General features: G+C 37.3%; 1 protein-coding gene and 1 long non-coding RNA gene across 2 annotated transcripts in view; one reads left to right on the forward strand and one right to left on the reverse strand.

Moving 5' to 3' along the window:
• The window catches only part of LOC126337093 (uncharacterized), an 89,057-nt gene extending 86,132 nt beyond the window's left edge, over positions 1-2,925 (forward strand). Inside the window, exons 3-4 of the long non-coding RNA XR_007565041.1 lie at positions 2,546-2,633; positions 2,737-2,925. This is a non-coding gene — a long non-coding RNA (uncharacterized LOC126337093). The remainder of the gene's footprint in view (positions 1-2,545; positions 2,634-2,736) is intronic.
• A 1,330-nt stretch (positions 2,926-4,255) lies between these two features.
• The window catches only part of LOC126337082 (RING finger protein 145-like), a 66,688-nt gene continuing 44,075 nt past the window's right edge, over positions 4,256-26,868 (reverse strand). Inside the window, exons 4-8 of the mRNA XM_050001436.1 lie at positions 20,601-20,739; positions 20,401-20,511; positions 15,706-15,910; positions 9,914-10,091; positions 4,256-4,557 (exon numbers count right to left, since the gene is read on the reverse strand). Of these exons, the coding sequence (XP_049857393.1) occupies positions 4,296-4,557; positions 9,914-10,091; positions 15,706-15,910; positions 20,401-20,511; positions 20,601-20,739 (895 nt within the window). The 3' untranslated portion in view covers positions 4,256-4,295. The remainder of the gene's footprint in view (positions 4,558-9,913; positions 10,092-15,705; positions 15,911-20,400; positions 20,512-20,600; positions 20,740-26,868) is intronic.

Raw genomic sequence — 26,868 nt, forward strand, 5'->3', positions numbered from 1 at the left:
AGCCAAAAATAATGTTACTAGTGCAGCACCAAACAAATTGATATAAAGCACCATTTTATAAGGGATCACACAGAACAAGGGAATATTGAAATAGATTGTTTATGCACAGAAGAGATGTTGGCTGATCTATTAACCAAACCCATGAACAATAGGGAGAAAATATTGTTTGACTTGTGAAAGAAACATCCGAAATATCTGTTCAAAGTGGGGTGTTGGGATATATGAACTACATATTCCATATGCGAATGTGTGTGCAGCGAAGTGTACTACATGGAGTGTAATATACCTCTATGACTATGCTTTGTATACTCTGTGGCTTATTTGGTTGTGCTAGTTTCAACAATGCCCTCTGAAAACTAGAGATTTGCAACAGTCACCAGCAGGATCTTCTTGCTAATGCTGGTGGTTGCTTCAGCTATCACAATGGACAGAACAGTATCTCTGTCCACTGCAGTGAAGAGTTTACTGTTGGAGTACTGCATTCCCCTTGATCTCGATATGAAAGAGAGAAAAGAAACATTCATGCAATAAACAGCTGTAGTATGATACAAATTAAATATATGAATAAAAATCAATTGCCTTTTTATGTATTACATTTAATTATGTCATTTTCTCACCTGTATTTGTTAAGGCAGTAAGAACAGCAGTGTGACAGCGTAGTGATGCAAGGGGTACCAAATTTGTTATAAAAGTCAGTAAATTACTCAATGGACAGTATTTTTCAGTATAGGTATTTCGTTCATTCCAAGCAAGTATTTATTCATGACGTCATCATCTAGACACAAGTTGACTGTAATCTGAATCTGTTTTAGCATACTAATAGTTTCTTTCAGGTGACAAAATTTTATTGATTATGAGATACAAGTTATTGAAGTTTATTCAGAATGGGAAATGTTAATTAGTAATTGCAGACCATAAATCATCTGTTTAATATAAAGGTGTTTTGAATTTTGTGAGCATGAAAAAGTGAGACGAGTTATCACTTATTTTAGAGTGCAAAAGTGCGTGTGTACAGTTTGCTGACCTGCACGGCGAATTTTATTTTTGTGATTGTGACTCGTATGGAGACAAATCCAGTTTCATTTAGACTTTCGTGAGACAGACATATCACACCATAACAAAAGAGTCATTTAGCCCATTAGGAAAACCTGAAACGTGCGCACTCGATTTGAAGTATGTTACACACTAGTGTGTGATCGAGCTGTGCAGAGAACCGTGTACAATAGTTGCAAACACACTTGGACTTAATGCATGAAGTTGGAAATTAATTTTGAGACAAGTGCTAATTTTGACAAAAATGAACCGAAAGTTTATTCAAAATATCAAGGTTCTGTTTTAATTGAGACACCTTGTTGATCACATTGCTTAGCAACACTGTAATGTGGATTAATTAATTCATTAGAACGATTTGCTATGTAATAAGTCCCATTACACGTACAAACCATTACACGAAATTTGCTGACCATATGAGACTGATTTTATTTCCAGAAATGCCAATAAACTGGCGGTTTCAAAAGTTTAATTACTAACTGTTGTGTAACTTCACTGATTGTCCCACCCCACTACTGAACTTGTTGCATCGTGTCTCTTCACAAGAGATCTCAAGAAGCCAGGATAAACAAGAAGCAAGAAGAAGACTAAAGAAGAGGCATCAGTATAACAGTTTCCAATGCTCTGTTACACCATGTAGGGAATAATAAATGTATATAAACAGGGGCAGTAAGAATGGTCACAGGTTTATATGACTCAGGGAAGAAAGTCATAGAAATTCTGAAAATCCTGTCCAGCAGACACTTGAAGATAGATGATAATGATCTTCCCAAAACAAACGTACAGTGTTTCAAGAATTGGTATTAAGAATATAGTGCACCGCCACAAATATTGCTCCCACAGGGAGTGTGAAGACAGGAAATTACTATTTACATCAGCAGAGAGGCATTTAAACAATTCTTGCTGCACTTCATTTGCAAGTACAATGTGAAGAAACCCTAGTACATGGTACAATGGGAAGTACTCTCTGCCATGCACTTCACAGTGGTTTGTAGAGTACAGATGTTATCCCAAATCATTTCTGATAAATGAAAAGCTATTGTTACGTCTCTAATGACCTTGAACTGACAAGATTAAACTCTAATCTTCCTTCCTACCTTACCAAGAAGAAATGTTGAGGAGCCTTCAGGAAATGGTTTGAGAGAATTTACCAGTGGATACAACTCAAGTAAGTTATTTTTAGAACATGTGGAGTTGAGTTTCTGGAAAAGTGGGAATTACCACTACTTCCTCAAAATATTCAGAGTGACCCTTCTCTAAGTATATGGTCCCCCAGTTAATCATTTTAAAACTATTGCCAAAGGAAATATTTTTTTACACACTTTTTGTCTCAGGCAGTATCTATCTTTTATGTTTTAACAAAAAATAGTAGACTAACTATTGCGTAAGTTTCATACTATGCACATGTCAAGGGGTGTATTAATGTGAGAATGTGAATATGGCTTTCTTTCATATACGCAATAGTACTTGTGCAGGAACTTTTGTTATGTTTCAGTAATGGAATATATTATGAAGCAAAGAAGGCTGTTTTGTTAATGAATGGGGCTACAGTATCTCTCCATGTAAAAGCAGTGAATTTTGTGGTCAGTATCAGCTACTGAGATAGTAATTATCCTACTATCATTGCCCCTTTTCTATTCTTTTCATCAAATGCGTAAAATGTAATTTAATATTCCCATCTTACAGGCTTTCTCAACATGGCTGATGAGGTATGAAGATTTGGACTTCTGACCATGTCATTACAGTAAATGTGTTGTGCTTAATGGGAAAAATAAGAAACTCTATAAAAACACTGTGCACATTAATTGTTACATCTCAAGTTGACTTTTAAAAAAACTGTTGATCAAATATAAGTGGTTTTTGATACAAAAACACATTTTTATTTTGTATATGGCTCTTGAAGCATTTACAGACACAATAAGTTGCATTTAAGTCACCTCCGAAACATTCTATTTCAGATCTGAATTTGTGTGTTGTGATAGATTTATCAAAATAATTTAATTGTACAAATAAAAATCTATGCACCAAGCTGTGGCTGAACACACATATAAGAAAACGTTATAATTAAGCAAGCTTTCAGAGCCATTGCCTCCTTCTTCAGGAAGAGGGGTAGAAGGTCCTTCTTCAGGCAGGAGGGTTGAAGGGGGAGGAAGAGAAGTGAGGGAAAAGGAATAGAGTTTAGAGAAGCCACTCAGAACCACAGGTCAGGAGAGACTGACTAAATGCGATGAGAAGGAAATCAATCCAATGTATCCAATTAAATTATTTTATCAAAAATTGATTGTTTTCATTGATATATTTGTCAAAACATAATTGTAAATTTCGTCATTACAGATCTTTAAATACACTGTTCAGTATTAACAATTTATATGTTGCTTGTCAGTGGGTGACAAAAGAATTAAGCCCCCATTTCAAATTTTTGAAAACTATCAGAAAGTTCTTTCTTTACATTCAGTTCCTTTCATCTCAAAGAAATAAGGTGCGGGAAGTAATAATATTCCAGAAAACAATAGAAATACTTTTTTACAGTTAAAAAGACATCAGACTGATATTTTAACATCATAATTTTCATTCTGCACACAGAAAACATCCATTTGTGAATCTGCATTTATATAAAAGTTCTACAGAAGAAATGTTTACAGTCTGCTCTGTGACAGTACAGTGAATGTAAACTATATTCATATTTGTATTAGTAGTACCATTGGTCAGACACCTTCTCCTTCTAGTGGGTAACACCTCCATGAACATTATTGATAACAGCTCTGATTTATAAAGATATGAGCAGTCCTCTGCTATCATGATCACCTGTCATCTATGAATCTCAAATGTAATACTTGCAAACCTAAACTTCTGCAGCTGCTGGTGAGCCTACATAATGCTACATGGTAATACACTTTTTCCTGAGGATGACTTTTGATTAGCTGAATTGTTTTTACTAGAGCATCACATCAGCCTTATGCCTCATTATATGAATGACAAACACAAATATCACTACACTGTATTACCTTCCTGAACACACTGAACCATATTTCGCAACTATATTGACAGCCACAACCCACTTCACTCCATGCCACAGTAAAGGCGTTTGCGATTATTACTACCTCCAAAATGAAGGATCAATTATGATCTGAGAACTTATGTGAAATTTCATGATTGTGTATTGGGGACACCAGTCAAAGAGAAGTTTGATTAAGTATAATCAAGCTTGAAACAACACACAAACAAGTATATTATTAGTCAAAAAATTACATAACTTGCTTGCATAATGGGCAGAGCCTGCTAAGTAGGAGACATTGACGCAGACATCTTGCATGAAATAGGTGACCACAAGGAGTCACTCGGGTTGCAAGAATGCGCATGTCGTCGAGACACACGGCACATGTTGGTGTGTCTGCTAATTGTTTATGAGATGCCAAAGGAAACTGTTGTAGCATACGATACTGTTGAATCAGCGGCATCACACATTCTTCCAATGCATAGTCACTTGCTGCCCAAACATTATGATACCTGAAAATTTATAAAACTGAAATGAGTTTTTTTTTTTTTTTAACTTGGGAGAATAATTTAAAATTGAATTAAAGCTCTTAACCTGAAAGGACAAACTTACACAAATAATATCATCATGAGATTTAATGGAACATACTATTACCATATGCAAAATTTAAAATGCAAGAGCATGTTACATCACTTTCTCCTTTTATATTCTCTGCCGTATATCCTAAAAACATTCCTTATGAAAGATACCTGATATTAGATATTTATGCTGGTGACTTTGATACTGGATGAGTGCAATCTACTGCGTTACTAAGGTTTCAAACATATTTTTTGAGTTCTGCAAAAATAATTTTCTGTCCTCAATCTCATTAATTGTTATAATTTTAGCAGCTCTACAACAATTATTTTACTTCAAGCATGAATTAACACATTTTTAAACATTCTAAACATTTCATTAGCTCATAAATCTTTCAGGAACTTTAAAACATCATTAGCTGATGACAGAATATGCAAAATGTCAAGTTAGGTAGTACAGGATTCATTGCATAAGTTTCAGAAGTGTTCAATTTAGTTTTAAGTATTTTCTATCAAAATACTAGAAAAAAGTACTTGTTTTCTCAATTTTCTAATAAGGCATCAGCATATCTGAATTCCATGTTAAGTAGATTAATTTGCAGTAGGGATGCCCAGTGCCTATATTTTTTTATGGTCCAGTGGAGGAAAGCATTAGTATTTTTTAGCAAGATAGCTGTTGCTGCATAATTGCAAATCATTGTGTATACTATATAAATGTATCTATAGCAAGAATTTCACATGCTGTCACCAATCTAAATTACCCACTTTCCCAGCATTTTAATAATTATTGATTGGTTACTGTCATCAGTATTCATCCTACTATTTGTCGACTCTCACATCTCTCAACTGGGAGAACAGGTGCTGGATGACACAGAAAATGGCCATTGTCTAATAAAGACATGGAAGTCAAATGATGGAATTCTCTTCAAAGTAAAGCCATTCATTGTCCATGTCTCCAAAGAAATAAACAAATTCTGGTCCACATTTAATAAGCTAAGAAAAGTTAATGTACACCACAAGTTTCACCAGTCCCATGCAACCTCCTCATGGAGATACAAATAGGGGACTAATATTTACAGAATGCACAAGGAGAGCATATAATCATATTTCACTAAAATACTGGATTCAAGATATCTAATAATGCCATACAGAAATGTAATGTTACATACAGTAGAAAAGGTAGGTCTAAATGCCATCAACATAAGAAATGAGTATTATAGTTGTTTTGTAGGCCCAGTTGTTTAACACATACACTCATATCCATAAGTTATGAGCTCTTTGAGATTACCCAAGCAATGTGAGGTACAGTGACTATGGGTAGACAAATACATGACCTGATAACATTCTGAAGCAGGATATATGGTAAGCCATCATTATTGACCAGATGGAACACATGTCCATAAGCACCAAAGAAAGGAATAAATATTGGTCTGCATGGCGTCAGCCCCATTGGACATCAGTCATCACAGTACTCCTAAGGAAACATATGCAGTGATGCACATGCTCACACCAATGGGAACTTTTGTCCACTACACTCTCCCTTTTCTACAGAACTGACAAAAATGCATCAAGTCCAATTTGGCAAGTAAGAATTACTCTCTAGACTAAACTGTGATGTATATATGAACAGATCCAACACCATTCATTCATTCATTTCATTCCTGTCCCTGGGTTCACACAGTGGGCAGGATACATTTCTTGAATGATGCAGTGCCTTTGAAGGAAAACAACCAAAGTCAACAATATGTCATATGCCAGAAGAGGCTGCCATGAGGTTTCTAGCCAGGCCATTTGATATGTCACTTTGATGTCTTCAGGCACTTGCAATATTTTAAAAATATTGATGGTGGGTTGTAATATATGGCTTACCTGGCCCTTACAGCCACTGAATGATTCCTACTTCCTGGAATCTTCACCATGCCTGTAATAAGGCAGCATGGACAACATTCAACTCCTAGCCAACATTGCATTAAATGGCTGGCATCTAATCTGCCAGCAATGCAATCATAACAATGTTATGAAAAGGAAAGATTGCTACTCTCCATACAGTGGAGATGTTGAGTCATAGGCACAAAAAGACTGCTAAACAAGTGAGCTTTTGGCCAAAAGGCCTTGTTCTAAAGTAGACAACATATACACACATTCATGCAAGTACAACACACACACACATGAACACTGTCTCTAGCTGCTGAAGCAAACTTGGCAGTTGTTCGCCATTCAGCTTTGGCAGCTGGAGACAACAGTCGTGTGTGTGAGTTGTGGTTGCATCAACATATGTGTATGTGTGTGGGGTCTACTTTAGAATCAGACCCTTTTGTCAAAAGTTCACTTGTTTGACAGTCTTTTTGTTTTGCCTGTCTGCGACTCTCTATCCTTCTTGTAACACTGTCATTATCCACCCCAGATTTTCCATTGAATAATCCAGTCATGTATGAAGTCATCAAGACATTTCTGCTATGCCATTCTGTTGCCCTAGCACTTGAGTAATATATTCCCAATGCACAAAACATGCAGTCAGAATCACAAGTACCCAAGACGTATGCCCACATTCACTGTTGCAGATGTAATAAATGATACCATATTAGCGTACCACATAGGTTATGTGTTTCCATTTTGTCCCTCCTCAGTTTAGTTTACACAATGAAGCCATGCTGCAAAGTTTTTTCATGCATCTGGCAGATGCATTTATTCACCTGCTGCCACGGGCATATCACGATGTCATGTGAGTCTATCTACTGATGCGGTTCCGCACTTGTCCAGCAGTTCTCACTGTTCTCTCAAGCCTTTGATATGCAAAATTGATAGTTCAGGATTAACATTGGCTGTGTTTATGTTTTTCGATCTGGATCACTATCTGTGATGGTGGTGCATGTTTAGGATGACTTTCGCTACCCTCTGGACTGTGCTTCTGTTTAGTCACATTCACTTTGTGCACTCTGTCATTACTGGCCAGAGGAACTGACTGTCCACCAGTCTAAGCATTACCACCAGTGGGAGTGATTATAAACTGTTCCTATTTGCTGAGGAGTGGAAACTCCCCAGCCTTCTCCCCCTTCCAAAGATGAAATCATGGTTGTGGTGACAAACTGATCTGGAGCATAGCCTTAGGTCTAGGTTATGTCAGACGGCGAAAGTCTGAAAGTGAGTTGGTGAAACTAACTATTGTGAATACAAAATCAAGGCTGTGGTAAAAGACTGATGTGCATATCCTGACTCTTCTTCAAATACTGCCTCCGTGTTGTGTAAAATGAGTTTCTGATAATGACTTTTTCTGAAGTGTTTACTGAAAAATGTGGGGTAGCAGTTCATAATTAATTTGGTGTCCATAAAAGTGTATGGTTGTCTGTTGCACATGTCTCATTATCTCCCACTCATATGCAACATTAATTTGATCTGTGCCTAAAGGTCTAAATCCCACAAAGAACAATATTATGCTCTATAATCTGATTTCTAGACCATAAACACAATCTGAACACTTAAGAATAATATTAATTTGTATGCACTGGATATGAAATGAAATGAAGTCCCATTCTTCTTGACAGAGCATAGGGTAATGATATGGGAGACTCGCACCACCATACTAGGTAAGGTCCTAATGGAGGTGGTTTGCTGTTGCCTTCCTCTGACTGTAATGGGGATGAATGATGATGATGAAGATAACACAACACCATCCAGTCATCTTGGGGGCAGGTGAAAATCACTGACCCCACTGGGAATTTTGTTTTAACAACACTTAAAACTTTATTGAATTCAAAGGTATATAATAGATATAAGTTTAATTTTAAAATTCAGTACATTTCGTTTTCCATTTTCATAGTTACTGTTTTTATTGCATTACTGTGTTGAGTTCGTTTATTTCATTTCTAAAACCTTTTCTGTTTGTATTGAAATTTTGTCAAATTCGTGTCTTTCTGTGTCATGATAATGGACTTGACCGTTTTTAATTACGAGTTTTTTGGCAGCGATAAATGTGGACAATTTTTTCCTAATGTACTAGAAAACACAAGGACATAGACTTGGCAACTGATTATTTGCTTGTTATTGATTTGGTGTAAGAAGGGTGTTTTTGCTTCTGCTTTCACTTTAACTATTCCCAGCGTGGGCATTGGTGTAGCACACTGCATACGCTGTTTAACCTAAAATCCAAGTGGTGCTTTGTTTCTTTGGTCTCGGGAAAGGTTTTATGTCCAGGGCAGTTAATAGTTCGACGTTTATCCTTTCAGGTGTACTTCGCATGTCTCCCATATTTGTTTCCTTTCTCCACATTGGAAGTGATGTTCCAAAGTATCATTTTCATTACGGGTCTGACATTTTCCTGATGATCTGAGGTGAATTGCTGCTAACTTTTCATTTGTGGGTACAGTGTTGTTTATTGCTTTGTACCATGTTGCTTTGACGTTCGTATTAAGTGTGCTTTCCTGCACATTAAGCCACACTTTCTCCAATTGTGTGTAGATTTCTTTGATTCAATCTTGTTCAATTTTGTTTCTCCTCTTAGTTCCGCATAGAGCTTTTTGGTCATCCCCATTCTTGTGTCTCCTGCTGTGCCTAGTATGCAACCTTTTTGCATGAAGTATTCTCTGAGATATTTTAATTTGTAGGGTACAGCTGGTGCGTTTACTGGTGCTTCTTCTGAGGCTGGTTGATACCTATTTGTCAGGGCGGCTGTGAGGCTGTCTGGGTTCTTCTCTGCAATGCTGATCAGGCAATGTATCAGCAGTGTGGCACAATCAAACCCAGGACCCTGTGCTCGGGAAGCGAGAATGCTACCGTGAGACCATAAGCTGTGGACTCAATGGATATGAGTATGTCCAAAAGACAACATGCAGAGTAACAGTATATAATCTTTCCTTCCATCATTTGGATTTAGCCTCTCATTAATTTTATGTTGCCTTTGGGCATGAAACTTCATAGGAGATGTCAGTAAAGCTATGGTGGGCTCATATAAATCCCAGATACAGTTTTCGTAATTTTGTTTCCATTAAATTGCATTTGCAAATAAACTACTTAAGTTTCTATTAAGAAAACAAGAAAATGTTGCATCAAGTAACTTTTAATAAAGCTACAGTGAATACATAATAAACAATTCTCTCACACTTTCATTATGAGGTTTTTAGTTAGTTAGTTACTAGTTCCATTGATCAATTGCATGGAAAAACCGTTATGATGTATAACGTGTCAAAAGGCAAGGTGCAGGTTAGTAGTTTCCCATGTCTGTGACGTTATGTCGCCATAACTAAATGGTGTAAATAAAAGAAAAGTTGTTTAGAAATACAGTTTGTATATTACTTACACAAGTATAATACGCAATAACTGGTATTTTGGCCCAGCTAGAATTGAAGCCAGAGCTGAAAGAATCACGGCACTTCCGCTGAACAGTACAGGGAGCCAGTATTCTTCTAAGCCTTCCAAAACTGTCAGATCTAAACTAACCATAGCTTCTATCAGCCAGTGGTTCACGGCGGGCCTTGCTGTGTAGAAAATGACAACATTATAAAATGAGGTAAAAATTAAGTTATTTGTTAAAAGTTTCACTACAGCGCAGTGGTTATATAAAATTCTTGTCATGAAAGCTTACCAACTGATTATAAGTTAGATTATTGGACAGATAAGAAAGAAGACTTGTAAGAAAAATAATGGCAGTAGTGCAAACAAAGGATTGTTTGAAAAATAGAAGTACTGAAGAAATCTATCAGATTATCTAGTAAATACAAGAAGTTATCATGGAATGCAGATTGGTCTTCTTTTTACATTTTGAGAAAATGAATGGGAAGGATTATCAATTCAAATATGTGTATGAAAACAAATCATCAACATCTTAGATCAAAGAGGCTAATAATTGCCTGAAATGAAATAATTTTCAAGAATAAAAAATGACTGAAAGAAGTTTCTTTAGAAAAAAATGTGTTAAACTTAGAAGAGTTCGAAGGTGGGGAAACCAAGAAAATAAGAGCACCTTTGATGGGCAAAAGAAGAGATGAAATAATGATGGAAGGACATGAAATAACAATGAAAGGAAATGGTCTGAATTTGGAATGTGATCATCTTTGGTCAACCCAGATAAAAAAGTTGAATAAATGCTTCACAGAGTTCCTGCAGGGTCAGATTTGTATTCAGTCTCAAGTTTTCAACAACTTCTGCCACTGTCATCATCAGGAGAATTAAGCAAGCTGTTAGATACCTTCTTCAGTTGGCCAAATTAAATCATGGAGACTTCGTGAACTCATGGAAATTCTGTACACTACCAGAGGCTGTGTCGCTGTGTATGACTGTAGAATATTAGTAGTAATGCCAATTCTGTTATATAACAGACGAGTCAGCTTACTTCTCTGTTGTGTTTCAGCATCTAGTGCCCAGTTTCCATGTACCACTTTGGGTGTAAGAATTGTCCTTGTTGAAGTAGTTGTTACACATCCCTATCCCAATGAATTCTTTGATGACAGAATCCCAGCAGGTACATTATGTTTGACGAAATGGAAATGTTATACCATGCAGCTATTCACTGAGATTCTGTCATCAAAGAAGTTGTTGGGATCAGAATAAGTAACAACAACTTTACCAGCTATACCCTTAGTGGTATGCTGAAATGGACTTGATGGTGAAAGGCAACAGAGAAATAAGTTGAGTCATCCACCTTCTAATGAAATCAGGTGAAATTGAACAGTTCATACTTCTTACTATTTCAAAGCTAATTTGGATTGCTTGATCAATTGATATGTCATTAGGTAGGATCCATATAATTAATTTCATCTTTTGAGCTCTGTAACATAATTCTCAAACTTCATGTCAAAGTACTCACTAATATTACTTCCACTGATTGGTAGGAACATTATTGCAATTTGTTTAACTGCAATTAGAGCTTTTCATTTATGAACAATATAGTAACAAAAGAGATAGCAAATATACTGTAATTATAATGTTTGAAACCAGTAACAACTCTGTTTGTCATACTGTCTGCTTACTATGTTATTGGCTAACACAACAGCATCTCATTACCACATATTTATTATAATTAATAGAACAAAAACAGATTAACAATGTAAGAAAAGTGTTTATTTGGGTTGTTGTATATATATTGAAATTCTGTGCACACTCAAAAAATAATGTACTCATATTTAAAGTAAATTCAGAGAAATTAACAAACATGTAATCATCCTTGTTTATTACTATCATTTCACTTTTTTTTCATGAAAACAACTGTAGCCATAAGGTGATAATATTTTTTGAAATTATCAACAACTTTTGTAATAGTAATTAGCAAATTTACTGTACACAACATCAACTGTTAGGATGAGTATATAAGACCAACAAGAAATCGCGTGGAGAGTCAAGGACAATGCAAAATTTTGAGCAGCACTCTGTGCTGTAATAAATTGTACACTTTAAACATTAACCGAGTTGTCATGTCTTTTGGGAACTGTATCGTTCTCTGATATGTCCTCATTTAAGAAAGTACAGGAGGAGTCATCTGCAGCAAAGCAATGAAATGAAGGTAAGTTCTTTTATTCAAGAATGTTGTCACAAAAACTATGTTGTAAAAACAAAATGTTTTATGAGCTTTTCATGCTGATATTTAATAAATTAGGACAGAAAAAGGACAGACCCTAAGCAAGTTACATATCAAATATGGCTAAAAAAGATAAAGGTACTAAACATTGTGGACAATGTGTTTCAGCACGCTTGAAACTGAATGTACAGAAACCTTTCCCTTATACATATCATGGTACATATATTATCATGAATATAACATTATAACAAAATTTGCATGGGGTAAAGGAACTACTGCAGCACCTCTATTATGATTTTGTGTAATTGTCCAAATCAACATTCATATTCAAATGTGATAGTTGTTGGTATTATTATTCATGGTAGTTAGATCTGGGTACTGTGGAAATATACACTCCAGGGAGGGGGGACGGGAGAAGCCTGGTGCACCTGAAGAAATTATCTAAACAGGACAAAAATCTGTACATGTGACGTACATGTACAGGCAGACAAATTATTATAGTTTCAGAAAAATTGAATGGTTTATTCAGGAGAAAAAGCTTCACAAACTGAGCAAGTCAAAAACACACTTTTCCACCTCTGGCCCTTACACAAGCAGTTATTCTGCTTGGCATTGACTGGTAAGGTTGTTCGGTGTCTCCTGAGGAATAACACGTCAAATTCTATCCTATTGTCACATTTAGATTGTCAAAATCCCAAGCTGTTTGGAGCTCTCTGCCCATAATGCTCCAAACATTCTCAATTGGGGAGAGATCTGGCGACCTTGTTGGCAAAGGTAGTGTTTGGCAAGCATGAAGACAAGCAGTAGAAACTCTCACCATGTGCAGGTGGGCATTATCTTTCTGGAAAGTAAGCCCAGGATGGTTTGGCATAAAGGACAACAAAATGGGGCATGGAATATTGTTGACGTACTGCTGTGCTGTAAGGATGCTGCAGGTGACAACCAAAGTGATCCTGCTATGAAGAGAAATGGCATCACAGAGCATTGGTCCTGGTTGTTGGTTGTATGGTGTGCAGCACTCAGGATAGTATCCTATTACAGTGCAGGGTGTCTCCAAACATGTCTTCAGCCAGGAATATCATTGACTGGAGTAGAATTGCCTTCAGTGATGAGCCCTTCAAACTGAGCCATAATGCTCAGCATAAAATGTGTCTGGAGTTGCCCTTGATAACAGTGGGATGCCAATCTGACTGTCATCCACCATACAGCCCGATAACAAGGCATGGTGGTCTAGGGGTGCCATTCCTTTTCATAGCAGGACCCCTTTGGTTCTCACCTGCAGCATCCTTTTAGCACAGTGACATGTCAGTGATATTCTATGCCCTGTTTTGTTGCCCTTCATGGCAAGCCATCCTGTGCTTATATTTCAGCAAGACAATGAATGCCTGTCCACACGTGGCAAGAGTTTCTACTGCTTGTCTTCATCCTTCCCAAGCCCTAACTTGACTAGCAAGGTCACTGGATCTCTCCCCATTTGAGAATATTTGTGGCATTATGGGCAGGACCCTCCATCCAGCTCAGGATTTTGATGATCTGTTGTGCCAAATGGACAAGAGCTTGGCACAATATCCCTCAGGAGGACATCCAACAACTCTATCAGTCAATATCAGGCTGAATAACTGCTTGCAAGAGGGCCAGAGGTGGACAAATGCATTACTGACTTGCTCAGTTTGTGAATCTCTTTCTATTGAATAAATCATTCAGTTTTTCTGAAATTGTAATCAGCTGTTTTTCTCTGTACACATACATCATACCTACCAATTTCCATCCCATTTGAATAATTATTTTGTTGTGCGATGTTTTTTTCTGTGTCTTAGAGTGTATATCATACTGTAGTCTCAAACAAATTGGAGCTTCGACAGATTCTGTCAGTCACTCAGGTAATAAGTTCTAAAGATCTCATTATGAAGTGGAAATTTCAGGGAAGTTGAATAAGAATTATCTGTGTACTGCTTGAATGAAGACTTATTTTACTATTTACTCTTTACTATGCTAACAATGATTTATGGTCCCATAACACAGATAATTAGTGGAAACAATTGGTAATAATGTATGCTTCAACATATTTTCAAATTTGTTGAGGATATTTTGTTTCCTGCTGTATGGTGCCTTGTTGCCTCTTTTTCATGGGGAGAGCATGCCTCTGGCAGAAATAAACTGTTATTGGAATGGAGGAATAGTAAATATAACCAAGAAGCATCCTTAACTCTGTAGCAGAGTGTGGTAGAGTGCACACTGTTATAATACTCTTGAATGTTTCAGATCTGGACCTTTTCTTCTGGCAAGGAATATTCTTGTCAAGTGATATAGAGAGATGGCCATCATTGTTCAGCTGAAAGCTTCAGATGACACTATCTGAGATAGAAGATTCAATATGAGCTATGGGACATATTTAGATAGGGCAGCTATGTACAACACGGCCTCTAAAAGTTAAGGGTTGGGATTTATATCGCAGTCTTACTCACAATCAGAATCTTTCATGTAGTTTGAACAAATGTAGTATTTGAGTCTGGTGTTTTGGTTCCCATTGACCTGTACTTACATTATTGTACTATGTATGAGTTTAAATGATTGTTCATTTGTCAAAAGAAAGCAAAGATGTTGAGGAAACAGCTGTTCAGGAATGAAGTCCTGTGTTTTGTTCCTGGACTGGGATTTGATATAACTTTCTAGTCTAATTTCTAAATAACTCCATACTTTCCAATACTTTCCCTTCTTTCACCAGGATGAGAAACATCTGGTCCCAAAATCATATATCTGTTTTACCTTTCTAGTCATTATTTAAAATTATCTTATCTGACTGCCATTTCTTTATGTAACATTTGAGAATTATAATGTTCATTGCTAGCAGAGACATAGTCACCACTGACTTAAACAACAGCATATAGATATGTGTAAGATAATAGTTGAACATGTTTGTAACTGATCCACAGATAGGATGTAGTTTAATACCGAATCTTTTAAAACAAAAATTATGTAGTTGTAAACAAGTACAATAAATTACTTCTCTCAGTCAGGGCAGAAAGAAATATGCTGAGAAGTACTGAAAGCATGCAGTACAGCTTACTTGCACTGAGTGTGAGAGCATACATTTACTTTTTATTTGACAATTGAAAATATTAGTATATTTGTATCAGAAAAGAAAATTCAGTCAAGAAATTTATTAAAATTACAATAAGACATAGGCAAAATTCCTAGTACTACCGACAGAAACACTTCAAAGTATAAAACAGTAATCTTAGCTTTTGGGACTGTATGTTCCTTCTTCAGGAGGTAAAGAGGCATTATGTATTAGTCAAAAAAATGTTCTGATCAGTTCATTTCTTCAGGAAATATGTTAGATACATTATCATGAACAGAAAATGAAATAGAACAAAATTTAAAATAACAAAAAAATGTAAACATTCTACTATCCATTGTAATTTTTTGATGGAATTATGTTATTATACAATGAGCTCTAAATGTGCCACCAAGTACAACCAATTAAAAATTCTTATATGCCATGAACTAATACACTGTTGTCTCATTCTTGTGCCTTAAATTTAAATGATATATACATTTCAGCCTGAGAACTGTACCTGGGAATTCTGTCAGCAAGAAGTACATGGCTGTCACAAGAACAAAACTGAAGCTTGGCTCTAAGTCACCAACATGCATTGTAAATGTCACAAGCACCAATGACAAAGCAACTCCTTTGGCAAGCCGTGCCATAATGAAAGCTGTTGTAAGTCGCAACAAGTCAGCTGTAGTTGTATCACTTGAGAGCTGCACCCAGTGCCGTGCCTGTTTCGACAGACATACATGTTTAAAAGAATCAGCCTATCCATTTTTAACAACAAGCAATTATAAAAATAATAACAGGCATTGGATCTAGCAATTTTTTACTAAAAAGAATAAGCAACTATCTTTTACTGTGCTTGAGATTTCAAATAGCATTTTGAATCAGCATTTTGGTAGAAAATCTTAAGCACATCTAATGGAAAAGTCTATCTCAATATAAGATTACACAACATAAAATACGAGATCACTACAACAGAAATAAAAATACGCATCCACTCGCCCATACTTCTTATTGCAGCATAACATTACATACATGTGAATCAAAGTAAGAGATTCTACGAATGACACAGCAAGAAAACTAACAGAGTTGAATGAATTACACTTAAGAAGCAAACATATCGTCTTCTATAGAAGCAAATATTTTAAGTTTCCTGCTTAAACAACAGAGCGGATGACGCAGCACATCCAGAGCTTGCCTTACTGTTTAGTGCCACAAGTGAGACTCCAAATTTGTATGATCAACCCTATTTTGTGACAAACAGTTGGTTCTCGACATAATAAAAGTAGTTGCCACAGGCAATTAAAGTTACTCTTGCCTTCATGATTAGGCTGCTCTCTGTATGCCCATCATACTGGGCACAATGCTGGCCCTTCATTTTGGTCTTACTCAGACGTCACATTTGGACTATAATGAGTGCCATGGCAAACAACAGACTTCCAACAATGCAAGCTCAAATCAGTGCAGACTATCAGAGAACAAGCACAACAGCTAGCACAGCTTGTTTGCCAGTAGCTCTAGTAGCACTTCTCTGCCTTCAAATTACTTGATCTGGAGTAACAGTGCACATTTTTTCTTGCATAGGCAGAACTAGAACTGGTTAAATTGCTCTATAATTTTTCACTACTGGAAGTGAAGCTGTTGTAGTACATCTTTGATCACTTGTGTAAAATACTAGAAGGCATTACTTCAAGTTTCACAGATGTCAGAAGAAGCAATTTCAAACATATGCTGCTTTCATAATGAGTTTATTAGTGATGTATCACAAATTCAGATTGAGGAAAGATGGTGAAGGGCATCAGCCATGTCCTTTTCAAAGGAACCACCACTGAACATTTGTCTTAACTGATTTAGGAAAAGCCATGGATGGCTAATGGAAATTTGAACTGCTGACCTCTTGTTGACAGTCCAGTGTCTTACCATTGTGTCACATTACTTGGTGTTTGGATTGGCGACTCACATGGATTAAGTAATATGTACAACTTAATGTATAGTAATGTCCAGTGCCATTTCCCTTATTAGGGACATAATAATTTGTCACATTACCAAGGAACATGTACAGCATGCAGCATTAATACTAACTGATCAGACATTTGGCCAAGTGCAGCCAATCACTCAAGCTTTTGCAATATCAAGTCAAACTTCCAGCTCACTATACCACCCTACAGACATAGCTTAAATTATGACCTTTCAATCAATTCACAGGATTCCATCAGTTCAAGAGAAGCTTCCACTTTCCCCACTCTGGTGAACAATGTGCATTACCATCCTGCAATGACTGCCTCAAAAACCAAAGTCTATGAGACTTCCAATGGTGGCCACAAGTGTGCTATTATTGGCCATCATGTTGATGGCTTTTTGCCACTTATGCTTCTGTTAACCTCAAATGACCACAAATTCCCAAGATATGGAAGTAAATGTGAGATGGGAGGGTGTTTTAAGATAATGCTTTTTGAAGTTTTATTTTACTTCTACTGTTCAATTGGACGTATTCAAGAAACAATGTTCTTTGTCAAATCGTACAGACTTTTTTAATTTAAAATTACATATTATGTTGTTAACCCCATCAAAATCTATAGCACATTGCAATGTACATAAATTTAAAACCAAATAAACTGGGTCCAAATTGTGAGAAATTAGTGACTCTTGTGCTGCTTTCTTTTGGCAAAGTATTAGTAATCTTAGTCTGTGTTATGGGCAACTGGATACCGGACATCTGTAGGCATTTATAGCACCATAATTTTAAATGCCTGCTTTTTACATTAAATTTTTAAAATAATACTTCTTCTCTCTCTTCTATACAACTTCGGGGGACTCTTTATCCTCAGAAATTCTATATGAGCTGTCATAATCTTCATATTCCTCACCACTTGCAAACACTCGTATGATTAATCTTGGGAATAATAGCAGCACATTTCATGGCTTTCAATGAAAGAACATCCTTCTTCGATACATAACAACCTACCTCTGATTCAGAGAAATACTTTGTTTTAACAGCACATTGAATCTTACCAAGGATTCATCTGTTAGTTATTGCTCGTACACCCATCATTTAGAAAGGCAAGGTGGATGCCAATATTTATATAGAAATCCATTTGAAGTCATAGGAAAAATAGTCTTCTCCACACCAGCACCTTCCCAAAGCTCACTAGAATATTCCTGTATTCACAAGGTGATATGATCTCTTCTGCCTTCTGATATTCCTTCTCAATTCTACTGAATACATGATCCCATGGCATAAAACTGTGTCCATGAATATAAAACTAGTGGGTAAGTTCAGAGAACACTGTAGTACATTCCATAAAATGAGCCAGCACACAGAATTCTTGTTCTGGCCGTTGCTCGAGTCTGAAAGAAGTTCAAATTTCAATCCTCTCTTACAATACCTATAGTTCTCTCTTCTTAAAAAAAATATAACAGAAAATGTTGTAGTGCAGATGTGACTTCATTTGCAACACTTCCCGTTTCTACTTCACATCATGTGTACTGAAAAACATCTTCAGTACCTCATTTTTTTCATGTATCACCACAGTCAGGTTATAGAACCATACATCTCATGTAGAAAAGGCTTCTCCAATAGAAAGATTTGGTAGAGGTTCATTCCATTGCACGTCAAAGACAGTTTTTACAGCATCTTCAGAGTATTTGTTATTGATGTGTGGAACTACTTTGCATGGGCATTACACACATTCAGGTTAGTTTTACACATTTCCTGGCATTCTTCAGTTATTGCGTTCTTTATTTTCAGTTGGAGCTCCTTGCATGTTGAGCAGGTGTCACTGTGAGGGTTACTGAAGCCAAGATTAAAATTTATATAAGACAGTGTCTTAAATTTTGACACACAACAGCCATTTTTTGCCCACTTGTCTTTGTTCTTCATAAAAATTTTCCCACATTATATTTACATTTAATGTAGGGGCAAATATGACCTACTCATTTTCCCTGTGCTCTAATGACCCTCTCTACACTTACATGTCAAAATAACTCTTTCACTTCTTGCATCACAACTATGTTGGCCTGTGTTGTTCTTGAGCCACCTTTTCATTCCTGTTGTGCAGTTCTTGATAGTGCTGAGCAATCCGAGCTAAGCGATCCCTCGATACACATGTTATTTTTTGAAATGTAGCTGCACAAACTGCTACTTGGGATCCATTTTGAAGTATTATCGTATGCTTGTTGACACTGAGTTACAAGCCTTAGCTTCAGTGGGATCTACACATACCTAGCTGATGCTGACATCTTACTTGCTCTTGTCTCCCGAAGAGTATAATAGATTATTGAAATATGATAAGTCAGCTTAAGTTAATTTGCCTAAAGACAGTCTTTCTCTCCATGGGTGCTTGCCTCACTCCTTTCACAATGCCAACAGCCAATGTCACGTGCAGCATTTTGCTTTGAATATCAAGATGATTTTGGTTTGGAGACGTTTGACTGCTCTGTTTCTCTTCTTTTATGCCCACCATGTGTTTCAACCACAGGAATATATTCACCATCAGCTTCCTTATTCACTATTTAACACAAATGTAGTCCTCCACGCTCAACTTACAGAAAATGGTGGAAACTGGCACAAAAATCATATGACAGCTATCATCGACAAACTTAACTTAACACTGCTCGCACAAACTAAATAGACACCAGTGCAGTAGTCAATGGGAACTTCCCTTGTGGCTAATCTGAGCTCCCATCAACCGCTGTGTTGACTCTCAGCTTAGTTGGCACACACAGTAATATGCATTGCCATCTACTGCCAAGTGAAATAGTTATTCCAGGAGGGCCATAACACAGTCATATAACTACATGCTGTGACACCTATCACACATTAAACAAATTATGAGGAAACCAAGCAATACCTCTAATGTCTTTATCAAACTAAGTAGCATAAAGCAAGCTTTGAAATGACCCCTAGATAAACACAAAGAAAAGTTGCAAAAACAGGCTATATTCTCTGTTCTATAAGTGTGGAATAAAGCAAGTTTTGCTAAAGCCGGCTGCATAGGTTTGTAGGGGAAACTAAACAGCATGTGTTAAGAAAACAAAGCTATTTAAAAGAACTGCATAAAGCAAGTTTTGTGAAAATGGTCCTCAATTTTGAAATAGTGTGAGTACTACCTGACAAACATATTGTCCAAATTATGAAAATAGTCATGTATTCTAAATTTAGACTGGACATTTCTTAAAATTGTCACATATTACCTATAAGACAGCATTAACTCACCTTGAGAGATTGATGAAGATACAACAGCACTGAATAAAACAGCAACAAATACAAACTGACGCATCTCTGATTTGGACACATTGCCTTCTCCATAGTGATGAAAAACAGTATCTAGAATGAATGAAATATTTTGTTCAAATGAACACAGGTGTGGATTAACTTAATGCATCCTTTGTATCACATGTGTGGCACCTGCACACCTGGTTGAGAGTGATGTGCAGTCTAGTTGAAACACGATTAACAATGAGACGGTGCATGGACACAGACAACAGCCATGCTAGTCTCAGCCACCACGCAGGCCCACGCAGTGCCCACTCACGCACCTGCTCCCACACCTGCCTGGAACATAATCATTACTACTTCATATTTCCAAATGTGAAATCGTATAAATTATGAAAAATTCAATACATTTCAGCATCAGACAATAATCAGTAATGCTCACAAACAAATGCACTGACTGACTTTTTCATTGGTTTTTGGTAAAATATCTTATATGTTATGAATGGAAACCCACACAGCTCTATAACACTTATTATTTATTTAACAAACAAATCTTCAGCTTTTATGTCAACACCAAGTTCAAAGATAAATGTGTGTGGCAGTGAAATTTGTGTAGGGTCAAAAAATTTAAAATAGTGCTTCTACAGAATATCTTGGTTTCTAAGTTTCTAAAGCTGACAATTCTTGATGTTTGATTTAGGACTGAAATAGGCAGAATAATTTCAGCGAAAATATGATTAGATAAAAATGTGACATACTAACTTATGAACTATATAACAAACTACAACAATTGTTCTGAGAAGAAAATAAATTGAACAATAAATTTTGGTGAGATGTTCTAGTGGACTGTCTTTAGTAGGTCCTGTTACAAAGAGATAAGATACACTAGTGAGATTAAGCAAGAAAGTGAACCAGCTATGATTACACAAAATAAAAAATTGTAAATGGTCAACTGAAATTATAGTAACTGAAATAAAGGAAACAATAGGTCATGTGAGTAAGTAGGGTAATTTAAAGCATGGCCTGGATAGGATTATGGATAGTACTTAAAGTTAGAAGTAACAAGTAAAGGAACTGTGTCCGGCCATTCAGTACAAAGCTTATGCAAATGGACATATGTTTATTAATTTACATCATTTCAATGTAGTTCATCTTGCTCCATATATGGATTTGATGTAAAACTCCAGTTTGCGTCATGTAACTATAGCCTTCTTTAAGCAGGTGGTTCGTAAAATTAGTCTCCTTTCCTAAGTGTCCAACCTGTTGGTATTCTTTCAAGCAAGTACATATCACGCTGCCAGAATCACTCGTATAGAATTTGCCAGTGTTACAAGTGATTCTGTGTATTCCACTCCTTTCTCGAGCTGAAGTGGCGTCTTTACCACTGGACAAAATGTGTCCAATAGGGCTTTTTGCCCAATGGTAGATACACCACTTCAGCTTTGGAAAAGAGTGGAATATACCAAATCACTTATAGTTGTGGCAAATCCTATATAGGCCAGTCTGGCAGAGCAGCAGGCACCCACTTGAAATAACACCACAGATGATGGAAACTTAGTAAAGGAAACCACCTTCCTAAAGAGGGCTATAATTAAAAGGTGCAACTTGAAGACTTAGATCAAATCCGTAAATGGAGGAAGATGAACTACTTTGAATAATGCACATTAGTAATCAATCATATGTCCATTTGCCCAAGCTTAGTACTGAATGGACAGACATATTTCCCTTACTTGTCACTTCTAATTGCAGATATTACTCATAATCAAATTCAGGCCATGTTGTAAATTACCATACTTGCTCACATGCCACATTTTTTGCCATTACTTCAGTTACTATAATTTCACCTGATCTGTTACAAATTTGTATTTTGTATAATCACTGCTTCTTGAACATGCTTAATCTAACTTGTGTACCTGTAATATGGATCTGTTACAGACAGGATTACTATTTAGTTCAGGCACTTCCCTAGAGCATGTCACCAAAGTTTATTATTCATCTTATTTTTCTTTTCAGGAGACTTTTACAGCAATAGAACACAGTACATTGTCTCAATGGTGAGCGTTCATCAGACAAGTGTATCACCAGGAGTGCTCCAGGGAAGTTCGATGGGACCACTCTTATTCTCTTTATACATAAATTATTTGATGTATGGGGTGAGAGCAATTCATGGAAGTTTGCTGATGACACTGTGGTGTATAAGAAAGTATCACCATTGAGTGACTGTAAGAGTACACAGGATGACTTAGAAGAGAGCCTTTCTTGTTGGTGTGATGAATGGCAGCTTGCTATAAATGTAGAAAAATGTAAGTAAATGCAGATGAATAGGGAAAACAATCCTGTAACATTCGAATACAGCATTAGTAGGATGCTGCTTGCCACAGTCACATTGATTAAATATCTAGGTGTAACTTTGGGAAGTGATATTCGATGGAATGAGCACACCAGATTGATAGTAGTTAAGTCAAATGGTTGACTTAGCTTTATTAGGAGAATTTTGGGAAACTGTAGTTCATTCATAAAGGAGAAGGTGTATCAAACACTAGTGTGACACATTTGTGAGTACTGTTCAAGTGTTTGGGATCTTCACTATCTCAGATTGGAGGAAGACACCAAAGTATTTTAGAGGCATGCTGCTAGATTTGTTACTGGTAGGTTCAATCAGTATGCAAGTATTGTGAAGATGCTTCATGAACTCAAAAAGGAATTCCTGGAGGGAAGACAACAGTCTTTTGTGAAGCATTATTGCAGAAATTTAGAGAACCGGTATTTGAGGCTGACTACAAAATGATAATACTGCTGCCAATGTACATTTTGTGTAAGGACCACAAAGATAAGATACAAGGAATTAGGGCTCATATGGAGGCTTTTAGACAATCACTTTCACCTCGTTCTCTTTATAAGTGAAACAGGAAAGGAATGACTGGTAGTGGTATATGGTACACTCTGCCATGCACCGTACAGTGGCTTGCACAGTATGTGGATGTAGACTGTTGTAATTTGTTACACAGTTAATTAGTTAATATGTCATACATTTTATCTAAGTTAAATAATCCTCTAATTTTAGTCCTAAAGCAAAGATCAACAATTGTCATTCATTTTTGGAAACTGAGATACTCTGTAGATGCACTAGGTTACGATCTTTGATCTGACAAAAATGTCACTACTACAGATGTTTATCTTTAAATCTGATTGAGGATGGTGCAACTGGAAAAAAAGTTTGTAAAATAAATAATAAATATAGTGGACCATTACACAGTGCTGAGTGGGTTTTCATTCATAATCAATAAACATTTGTTGAAGTTTTCTTGAAAAAATGTTAAAAAAATATCACAATGTCATTACAGTTATCCAATTGATAAAGAGAGGGGATGCAAGTAGCTCATGTCAAATATTTTGAATCAAAATAGTTCATGACTGATATCTTGAAGCAAATTTATTGAGAAATGTTGAACTTTTTAATGATATTCTGGACATATATTCTTCTAACATGGTGCAATCTAGGTCATAGTTATTTGAAAGCCTGGAAGTTAATCTATTTGAATTTCTTAAAAACATATATATAATGGCAAAAAAATAGAGCTGATGTCTTTGAAGATGTCCACATTGAAATTGATATTAGTGACCATGTTGAAGTTGTGGTAACAATGATTACCAAAGTACAAAGGACAACTAAAACAAATAAAAAGATGTGTATGTTCAGTAAACTACATAAAAAATCAGTAGTGTCATATCTCAATAATGAACCTGAAACTTTCAGTACAGTTCAGGAGCATGTAGGGGAACTCTGGCTCAAGTTCAAAAGAACAGTTGAGCACACAGTGGATAGATACATACCTAGTAGAACAGTTCGTAATGGGAGGGGACCTCTATGGTATGCAGTCACTGTAAAGAAACAGAGATTACCGAATAACAGGTGTAAGACAAAGCGCAGGGTTATAGATACAGAAATGCTGAATGAAACGAGTTTGGCTATCAAGAGAGCAATGGGTGATGGTTTCAGTGACTACCAGAGCATAAAATTGTCAAATAACGTGTCACAAAATCAAAGAAATTCTGGTCATATGTAAAGGCTGTTGGTGGCATCAAAGTTAATGTACAGTCCATAGCAAATGAGACAGGAACTCAAATTGAGAGTAGCAAAGCAAAAGCTGAAATGCTTAACTCTATTTTCAAATGTTCCTTTACAAAAGAAAACCCAAGAGAATTGCCCCAATTTTAACCTCATTACCAAAATAAGTATTAGTGTCACTGGGGTTGAGAAACAGCTGAAGTTGTTAAAACTGAACAAAGTTCCCAGCCCCAATGGAATCCCTGTCAAATTCTATACTGAATTTGCGGCTGAGTTAGCCCTTCTTCTAACTACCCTTGAGACTGATTTGTTGTAAAATCTTAGAACATATTCTGTGCTCCAACATTATCAGTGTTCTTGAACAGAACGCTGCCTCAGCGCCAGCCTGCATGGATTTCGAAAACATCGATCATGTGAAACCCATCTCACACTTTTCTCACATGATATACTGAAAGCTTTGGATCAAGGCAACCAGGTAGATGCAGTGCTCCTTGTTTTCTGAAAAGCATTGGCTCAGTACTGCACCTACACTTATTGTCAAATTGTCAAAAGTACGATCATATGGGGTATCAAGTGAAATTTGTGACTGGATTCAGGACTTTTTGTTAGGGAGGACACAGCATGTTATCTTGGATGGAGAGTCACTGTCAGAAGTAGAAGTAACTTCACATGTGCCCAGGGAAGCATGTTCGGACCCTTGCTGTTTATGTTGTATATTAATGACCTAGCAGACAATACTAATAGTACAATCAGGCTTTTGCAGATGATGCAGTTATCTGTAATGAAGTACAATCTGAGAGGAGGTGCATAAATATTAAGTCAGATCTTGATAAGATTTCTACACAGTGTAAACATTGGCAACTTGCTCTAAATGTTCAGAAATGTAAAATTTTGCACTTCACAAAACGAAAAAAATTATTATCATATGACTATATCCAGATGACAGACTCATACAAATACCTGGGTGTAACACTTTGTAGGAATATGAAATAGAATGATCAAATAGGTTCAGCTGTTGGTAAAGCAGTTAGTAGAGTTCAATTTATTGGTAGGATACTGTGGTAGTGCACTCAGTCTACAAAATAGATCGCTTATAAATCACTCACACATACAACACTCCTGGAAATTGAAATAAGAACACCGTGAATTCATTGTCCCAGGAAGGGGAAACTTTATTGACACATTCCTGGGGTCAGATACATCACATGATCACACTGACAGAACCACAGGCACATAGACACAGGCAACATAGCATGCACAATATCCACCTTTTGCAGCAATGCAGGATGCTATTCTCCCATGGAGACGATCGTAGAGATGCTGGATGTAGTCCTGTGGAACGGCTTGCCATGCCATTTCCACCTGGCGCCTCAGTTGGACCAGCGTTCGTGCTGGATGTGCAGACCGCGTGAGACGACGCTTCATCCAGTCCCAAACATGCTCAATGGGGACACATCCGGAGATCTTGCTGGCCAGGGTAGTTGACTTACACCTTCTAGAGCATGTTGGGTGGCACGGGATACATGCGGATGTGCATTGTCCTGTTGGAACAGCAAGTTCCCTTGCCAGTCTAGGAATGGTAGAACGATGGGTTCGATGACAGTTTGGATGTACCGTGCACTATTCAGTGTCCCCTCGACGATCACCAGAGGTGTACGGCCAGTGTAGGAGATCGCTCCCCACACCATGATGCCGGGTGTTGGCCCTGTGTGCCTCGGTTATATGCAGTCCTGATTGTGGCGCTCACCTGCACAGCGCCAAACATGCATACGACCATCATTGGCAACAAGGCAGAAGCGACTCTCATCGCTGAAGACGACACGTCTCCATTCGTCCCTCCATTCATGCCTGTCGCGACACCACTGCACGATGTTGGGGCGTGAGCGGAAGATGGCCTAACGGTGTGCGGGACCGTAGCCCAGCTTCATGGAGACGGTTGCGAATGGTCCTCGCCGATACCCCAGGAGCAACAGTGTCCCTAATTCGCTGGGAAGTGGCGGTGTGGTCCCTATGGCACTGCGTAGGATCCTACAGTCTTGGCGTGCATCCGTGCGTCGCTGCGGTCCGGTCCCAGGTCGACGGGCACATGCACCTTACGCCAACCACTGGCGACAACATCGATGTACTGTGGAGACCTCACGCCCCACGTGTTGAGCAATTCGGCGGTACGTCCACCCGGCCTCCCGCATGCCCACTATACGCCCTCGCTCAAAGTCCGTCAGCTGCACATACGGTTCATGTCCACGCTGTCGCGGCATGCTACCAGTGTTAAAGACTGCGATGGAGCTCCGTATGCCACGGCAAACTGGCTGACACTGACGGTGGCGTTGCACAAATGCTGCGCAGCTAGCGCCATTCGACGGCCAACACCGCGGTTCCTGGTGTGTCCACTGTGCCGT

Source organism: Schistocerca gregaria, chromosome 1 (assembly GCF_023897955.1).
Source record: "Schistocerca gregaria isolate iqSchGreg1 chromosome 1, iqSchGreg1.2, whole genome shotgun sequence".
In the NCBI taxonomy this organism is placed as follows: Eukaryota; Metazoa; Arthropoda; class Insecta; order Orthoptera; family Acrididae; genus Schistocerca; species Schistocerca gregaria.